This window comes from Alligator mississippiensis, chromosome 11 (genome assembly GCF_030867095.1).
Source record: "Alligator mississippiensis isolate rAllMis1 chromosome 11, rAllMis1, whole genome shotgun sequence".
NCBI lineage: Eukaryota > Metazoa > Chordata > Crocodylia > Alligatoridae > Alligator > Alligator mississippiensis.
Window position 1 is genome coordinate 57,852,789 of NC_081834.1, and position 8,191 is coordinate 57,860,979.

Here is an 8,191-nt window from a genome sequence, read left to right on the forward strand (position 1 = left end):
GTGAAAAGGTCCAGTATCTCTAGTCTCTCCTCGTAGGGCTTGGTCTGCAGGCCCTTAACCATACGAGTGGCCCTTCTCTGGACCCTCTCCAGGTTATCCACATCCATCTTGAAGTGCAGCGCCCAGAATTGCACGCAGTACTCCAACTGCGGCCTGACCAGCGCCCGATAGAGGGGAAGTATCACCTCCTTGGATCTATTCGTCATGCATCTGCTGATGCACGATAAAGTGCCATTGGCTTTTCTGATGGCTTCATCACACTGCTGACTCATGTTCATGTTAGAGTCCACTAGGACTCCAAGATCCCTTTCCACTTACATGCCACCAAGCAGGTCATTCCCTAGGCTGTAGGTGTGCTGGACATTTTTCCTCCCTAGGTGCAGCACTTTGCATTTCTCCTTGTTGAACTGCATCCTGTTGTTTTCTGCCCACTTGTGCAACCTATCCAGGTCTGCCTGCAGCTGTTCCCTGCCCTCCGGCGTGTCCACTTCTCCCCACAGCTTTGTGTCATCTGCAAACTTGGACAGAGTACATTTCACTCCCTCGTCCAAGTCGCTGATGAAGACATTAAAGAGTATCGGTCCCAGGACTGAGCCCTGTGGGACCCCAGTGCCCACACCCTTCCAGGTCGAAACCGACCCATCTACCACGACTCTCTGTGTGCGACCCTCCAGCCAATTCGCCACCCACCGGACTGTGTAGTCATCCAAGTCACAGTCTCTTAACTTGTTCACCAGTATGGGTGATACCGTATCGAAGGCCTTCCTGAAGTATACGACATCCACCCCTCCTCCGGTGTCCAGGCGTTTTGTAACCTGGTCATAAAAAGAGACTAGATTGGTCAGGCACGATCTGCCTGCCACGAACCTGTGCTGGTTTCCCCTCAGCATAATTTGTCCTGCCGGGCTCTTGCAAATGTTTTTCAAGAAATTGGGGTGCAGTTCTCCCTGAACCCCAGCACTGATCTTCTTGAAACTTAGCAGGCTTCATGATCTCAGCATAGGCTACCATCCCTGCAAATTTCATCCAAATCAGGCAAAAATCAACAAAGATATAGATATTTCATTGATTCCCCATTATACCCTATAGCCGGATCTCGGAAGCAGCTCTGAGGCTTTTCCAACCTGTTTCAGAAGCTCCGAACTGCTTTGGAAAGCCTAACGAAGCCAGTGCTTCGATCCAGACATGCTGCTTCAGAGGCCAAAGTGTCCGAAGCTTCTCCAGATGCAAAGCACAGTCCAAAGCCTTGTACAGCCCTAGTAATAGCCTATGCCAGCCAAACCTTGCGTCAGCATCTGCTGACAAAGATCAAAATCTCTGTAGATCTCACACTCAGCTGGTCTGTGCCTGGAGGAAAAACTCATGTTATCCTTGCAACATCTAACAGCGGTAATCATCCTATCCTCACCTGCCACGTCTTGTTGTCACTTATTGGTATTGGGAAGTGTTTCCTTTATTTAGAATTTACTTCAAGGATATATGAGGGTTATCTTCTCGGGGGCTCCAACCTCGCCTTACACCACTAACCAGATGGTCTGACAATGCACTACATGTCAGCCACCAACAAATGTTCTATTTCTTCATGGGTCTTATCTTTTCCTCAGGGTCTCCTTTGGTCCTAGTTTTCAGAAGAAAGATGTCTTGGTGAACTCAGAAGCAGATCTGCTCATGGCTATGACTGACAGGGAATGGTAACTGCTAGCGGGCAAGGCCCTGGGGCACTAGGCACTCATATATATATAGTTCTTCATCATCATCTTTTTTTTTTCTTTTTTTTTTTTTTACTTTGAAGCCAGTTTTTTCCTGGACCCTAAGAACACTCCTCAGTAAAATCAGTCCTGGGCATAAACAACTGACATCCCAACAAAAGTGAAAGTAAAAACCAAGAGAAAATATATGTACCCCAGGGCTAGGCAGTGTATTTACTCACAGCTGACCACAATTATTATTCTGCTCAGGGCTTCCCTTTCCCTAGAGCAGGGGCAGGCAATTATTTTGGGCAGAGGGCTGCTTACTGAGGTTCAGCAAGCCATCAAGGGCCGCATGACAGGCAGCCCAGGGCAGATTAATATTAATTTTCTAAATTTTTTAGGGGCCCTGTGGGCTCCCAAGGGAGGTGGCGCTCTCCCCTACCCTGGGGGTTTTCAAGAGGAGGTTAGATGCATATCTAGCTGGGGTCATCTAGACCCAGCACTCTTTCCTGCTTATGCAGGGGGTCGGACTCGATGATCTATTGAGGTCCCTTCCAACCCTAACATCTATGAATCTATGAATCTAAAACCCAGGGTGTGGGCTTAGTCACCTTCGTAATGATTCCCATAGCTTCCAGCGTTTCGAGGGCAGGCTTCAACTTGCCTAGGGTTGAATAGGGAATTTTTCTACACCCATGGACAACTGGTGGTACTGCTGGGTCGACACAGATGCGGTGGGTACCAGGAAATTGGCCCAAACCTTCAAAAATATCCGGGTATAGTTTGAGAAGGTCCGCCTTGGTTGCAGGTGCTGTCAGAGCCATTCCATGGACTTGTCTGATAAGGTCTAAGGTGGTGCATGCCACCCTGCCAAGTATTGGTGGGTCACGATTGTCTGTTATAAAAGAAGTTAAATCAGATTCATTAGCACCAGATTTGCAGTGTGCAATGATTGCATCCTGTGCTTTGATGCGTGCATTGCCAAATTCAACCAATGCAACATGAGCTGGAGTCTTGTGTACTTTGGCCCAAACCCTAAGCCTTTGCTACATCTGCTGGGATAGTGTTTGCTTCTGCTCCAGTAGCTAACTTAAAATCAACTGGCAAGCCAGTAATCATGACTGTGCTATACCAGGCCTTCTGGTTATCAAAGGTCTGTGAAAGCTACCTTGTCGATCGATATATAGGGTGCTGACTCTGTGCAGATGTTGAAGCCTCTCCCTTTGATGCACACATTTTCACGAAGTGGTCCACTTCAGAGCATTTGTAACAAGTTTCTCCAAAAGCTAGGCAGGACCGAGACTTGTGTGTGCTTCCACTCCTTCTGCAAGCTCTGCCTTTAGTTTGATTGCCCACCTGTGCAGCAACCTTCACTGATGGCTTGCTTTGTTTTTGCCAAGTGCTCTGGCAGCTTTGCTTTTGCTCAACTGTATGCAAGCTTGCTTCCTTCTCCAGGCATAACTCAAGCCTGAGCACTTGTGAAAGCCTTTGCCCTGCAGATAACCACAGACAGTGCTAGGGTGAGGGAGGGATTTTCCAGAAGCCCTTTCCTTGTGCTTGCAGTCAGTTATGCAGAAGACAATTTTGTCCCACAACCATGAAGGATGTGTGCCCCCAGTGGCTGGGGGAGTACGGTGGTGCTGGTGGTGGTGGGAGCGCGACAGCAGTAAGTGGGGGAGCTCCAGCAGATGCCGCTGGTGCTGTCAGTGGTGGGGCGAGGAGGGGGTGGTGAGTGCCAATCAGGGGTTGGCAATTCCCCACAGACACCGCTGGCAGTGTTGGCAGCAGGGGTGGTGAGCAGTGACTGCTTGTTAATTACTCAGTTAACGAACCCAAGCCCCAACCACAGGGCTAAAGCAATGTCAGCGCCTGTCTCTGAGTAAACACCCCACTGCCCCACTCCAGAGCCAGCTGCAGCTCCTGTCCTCATTATGCCCACCCCGATCCCCTCCCCGGAGTGAGCTACCACTCCTATCCCTGTTACATTCAGCTGATGCCCTCCAGAGCTAGCCACATCCCAGGGCCAGGCAAGAGGCCAATATGTAGTTTACAGCCCTTAGGCACAATGCTCAGTACAGGTTCATGCTGCAAACTGGGGAATGTCCGCAGGCTGCACAGCTTTCTCCCCACCCAGAAACCTCGGTTCTCTACCTGCCCTGGCAGGGACTGTCTTCACATCTGCCCTGGCCCTGGCATAAGTTCAGAGTTGCTCCTTGACAATTCCTGCCAGCAGTGCCCCTGGCATGGTGGGGGTGCTTAAGAGCCCAGACACCTCATTCTCTGGGGAGGATTGGGGGCTTGTGGGTGACAGCAGCAGGGAGAAGGAGCCCGGATGCCTGGGTTCTCTGGGAAGTAGGATCAGGTGTCCTAGAACAAGCGGTGGGGTTGCAGACTGAACCCCTGGGTTCCCTTCCCTGAGCTCTGAGTCACCCTGTGCCTTCCCATAGGCTCTCCCAGTGCCCATATAAGAGACAGACCAGTGCTGAGGGCACACAAGAGCCATGATGCCCGCCCTACACATGGCCATGCTTCTCAGGCTGCTCGTCATTGGTGAGCAGGTCCCATTCCCCCGCAGAGCCAGCTGCAGCTCCTGTCCCCATTACACCCAGCTCAACACAGCGCCAGTTGCAGCTCCTTTCCCTATTATGCCCTGCCTGATGTCCCACAGAGCCAAGTGCAGCTCCTATCCCCATTACACCCAACTCAACGCCTCCCAGAGTCAGCCACAGCTCCCATCCCCATTACATCCAGCTCTGCCCCAATAAAATCAGCAGCATCTCCCCACAGCCTCTGGCCTGCGCTGCCCAAAATGCCTGCCTTGGCAGGCAAGGTTCCTTGGGTGAATTTGATATCTTTTATTAGACCAACCCAAATAGTTGGAGAATAGTTATTAAGCAAACTTTTGGGTTCACAAACCCTTTGTCAGGGTAAGGAAGTGTCAGCAGTCGGTGTGTGCTCTTCCTGGATGGAATGAAAAGTAAAGAAGCCAGGGGCTGGGCTGGGGAGTCGGTTGCCAGGCAGATTATGAGGTGGTGACGTGCGCGCCGGGACAGAACACCTGCGTGGTGCAGCAGCTGAGCCTATCTCCAGGTGAGACCCTGGTGGCTGGGGAAGCGGGGCCCAGATGCCTGGCTTCCCAGGGAGGGGAATGAGGGCTGGAGGGTGAGAGCAGGGGCGCCTGGGAGCCTGGGTGCCTGGGTTCCTTGGGAGGCTGCAGGGCTTGCTGGGTTGTCCCAGTCGGATAAGAGTCCCTCCTGGGGTACCTGGCCATCTGCTCCAGGCCCTGGACACCTGGGCTCTGGGCTCACCTCTGACCTCCTTCCCCCTGCTGCAGTCATGGACAATGCCCTGCGGTTGGGCTGCGCAGCTCTGACGACCTGTAATCTGCTCCCCTTGGACACCGCAGCTGGACTCAGCGGATCCAGCTTCTGCTGCACCACGGACCTGTGCACTAATGGGAGCTACATCCGTATGTATGGCTTCTCCACAGAGCCAGCTGCATTCCCACCTGTGACACCAAGCCCTGGTCCCCAAAAGCCAGCCCCCAGCTCCAGGCCCTGTTATATCCAGCCTCATCCCTGCCAAAGCCAGCTGCATCTCAGCCCCGTTACACCCAGCCCGATACCCTCGAGATCCAGCTGCAGCTCCTGTTCCTGTTGTACTCAGGCCTGCCCCATCCCTGATCCAGCTACAGCTCCTGTCCCCGTTGTACCCACCCCATTCACCCCAGAGCCAGCCACATCCCAGCCTTGTGTCCCCACAGGTGACCCAGGTCCTGCCTGGCGTCTCCCGTGTCAGAGCTGCGTGGGATCTGCCTCAACCTGCGGCCCTGACACCCCAACCTTAACCTGCCCTGGCCGCCAGGCCCAGTGTCTGCAGCTGTCCCGGCGCCTGCTGCCTGGTAAGGCCTGGACACCTGGGCTCCTCCTGCAGGAGGAGGGGGAGCAGTTCTGGGTTCCTTCCTCACGCTGGGTGCAGGGAGCCCGGACACGTGGGTTTTGTCCCCACACGGGGAAGGGATGTTTGGTGGGTACTGTGAGCCTGGACACCTGGGTTCCTCACCAGCCCTGGCAGGTAGCAGGCCCGGTGCTGGCTTAAAACCACAGTGGCTGGTTCTGGAGCCCAGACGCCTGAGTTACCTGATGGGGGGAGTGTGGCAGGGGTGAGAGCAGGGGGGCTGGGCATCTGGACACCTGGGTTCTCAGGACAGGGCACGGGTCAGGGCTGAGAGCCTGGGGGTAGGCACCCACATGCCTGGGCTCCTCAAAATGCTGCATGCTAGCCTAGCCCCCTCCCAACCCTCTGCCCATGCCTCAGTTTCCCTGTGGCCTCACTTCCCCCACGTCCTGGCAGGGGAACAGGGAGACACTGTGTACAAGGCATGCAGGTGGCGAGGGCCCTCTGAAGAGCTGCTGGCCCTTGCCACAGGGCCTGACCTGGCCTATGTGCACATGCAGCGCTGCCACAGCATCGGTTTCAACAACGGCTCCTTTGCTGGTGACACTGCCTGGGTGCCTGGGGTCCCTGGGCAGGGAGTGGGGGCTGGGGGGTGAGAGCAGGAGACTTGGGAGCCTGGATGCCAGGGTTCTCCAGAGTGGGGGTTGGGGGCTTGGGGCAGCGTGGTAAAGAGAGCCCTGATGCCTGGGTTTCCTCAGGGTGGGGGCTGTGGGATGAGAGCAGAAGGGGCTGGGAGCCCAGACCCCTGGGTTTTCTGATGGACCCGTCTCACTCCACACACAGAGGTGCCTCGGGGGAAGCCCAATGGGAAGCTCTGCTACAGCTGCAGGGAAAGAGGAGCAGGCGAGTGCAACCGTCAGGAGCTGCCGACCATGAGCTGTACGGGGGCCATGGACCAGTGTGTGAAAGTCCAGAGCACAGGTGAGAACCACTCCCTCCACGACCCTGGGTATCCCGGGGGTCCGGGCTCCCAGCCCCCACTGCTCCCACCCCCAGCTCACCCTTTCCTGCCAAGAGACCCAGGCGTCCAGGCTCCTAGGTCCCTGCACTGACACCCCTCTCTGGCCCCGCAGACGAGAACAACCCGGTAACCCTACTCCGTGGCTGCGCCAGCCCCGACCTCTGCCGCCCCTGGCAGTCCCTGGACCGCCTGCTGCTGCCTTCGAACCGCAAGGTCCATTGCTGCTCTGAGAGCCACTGCAACCGCACAGGCCCCCGCTGGGACCCCCTGCCCTCGGTGATGCTGCCCCTGGCATTGCTGCTGCTGCTGGCGGGGGCCTGGAGCTGAGTTGGGGTGGAGAACCCAGGGGTCTGGACTGGGACCTGCTGGAGCCCATTTGACCGCCAGGGGGAGCCAGGTGTCAGGACACTCACAGAACCCAGCTATCTGAGCTCCAAATCACATGAGCACAATCAGCTCCAGGGAACCCAGGTGTCCCTCCAATATATCATTACCGTCATTGCTACTGTTGCTGCTGTTTTATTGCCATCATCACTATTATTGTTATTAGCATAGTAATAACAACAAAAGAACAATAATTCTAACAATAAAACCACCACAATAATTCCTATAATAATAATAATAATAATAGACAATACTAATAAATGCAATACAAATATAATTCTTAACCCAGAGACTGTTGTAATCATTACGTTTCATTGTTATTAGGAGTAATCAACAGGCTGCCACGTGACCAGAGCCTGGCTACCATGGTGCCAAGGTGACAGTCAAAGATGGCTGCAGCAGGCCCAGCTCTGGAGCACTTAGTAGGCTGAGGCTGATTTGGCATCCATGACACGGGCACCATGGATCCAGACTCGGAACGAGCTGGGTAGCACGAGGCCCAGATTGTGGCCCAAAATGGCTGCTGTGTGCTTAAATCCAGGACAACCTGCCTGGCACGAGGCAAATATGGCTCCTCGTCCAAGTGCCAGGCCAAGGTCCTGGCCCGACTTGTCGGGTGCCCTGACTTGTGTACTGAATGCCAGCCCAGCGCACCCAGGGCCTGCTGCTGGTGTGAAAGCTTCCCCAGGGGCCTCCACGAGGCACTTGTCATCCTCCTTGGTTTCCCAGCCAAGGCCATGGTAGACCGTCGTGGCCTTCCTGGTGCACAGCAGACCAAGGAAACCCAGCGTGCCAGCCCCATCCCTTCCATTCACCTTAGCTGCCACTTCGAATGGTGCATGGCAGATACCCAACTCCTGTTGTTCCCCACTGTCGGGTGCAGGGTTGAACATGAATGAGCCTTTGACCAGGACATGGGGCTTGTGCATTTCCCCTTCCTGCAGGGGTACACCAGCTGCAGCCCAATGCCTCCCAGACCCTGCGTCATCTCCCGTTCCCTTTATACCCAGGCTGACAGCCCCAGAGCCAGCTGCAGCTTCCATCCCTGTTACACTGAGCCTGATGCCCCTCAAAGCCAGCTGCAGCTCCTATCCCCATTACACCCAGCTTGATGCCCTATAAAGTGGCACAAGTTGAGGACTCAAATTTGAAAGGCAGGAATAATATTCAGGGAGAGCAGTCCTAAAAAGGAGGTACA

At 54.7% G+C, this 8,191-nt stretch overlaps 1 protein-coding gene across 2 annotated transcripts; it reads left to right on the forward strand.

The window, feature by feature from the left end:
* Positions 1 to 2,223: 2,223 nt before the first annotated feature.
* On the forward strand, positions 2,224 to 7,277 carry LOC109284090 (urokinase plasminogen activator surface receptor). 2 transcript variants are annotated; one of them, XM_059714359.1, is made up of 6 exons: positions 2,225 to 4,781; positions 5,026 to 5,160; positions 5,455 to 5,592; positions 6,045 to 6,188; positions 6,432 to 6,569; positions 6,722 to 7,277. In XM_059714359.1, exons 2-6 carry the CDS (start codon positions 5,028 to 5,030, stop codon positions 6,934 to 6,936), a joined length of 768 nt encoding a protein of 255 aa, XP_059570342.1. In that variant the 5' UTR covers positions 2,225 to 4,781; positions 5,026 to 5,027; the 3' UTR covers positions 6,937 to 7,277. The 2 variants fall into 2 exon arrangements, with proteins under 2 accessions (XP_059570341.1, XP_059570342.1); XM_059714358.1 differs by having other exon boundaries at positions 2,224 to 5,160.
* The last annotated feature ends 914 nt before the right edge of the window (positions 7,278 to 8,191 follow it).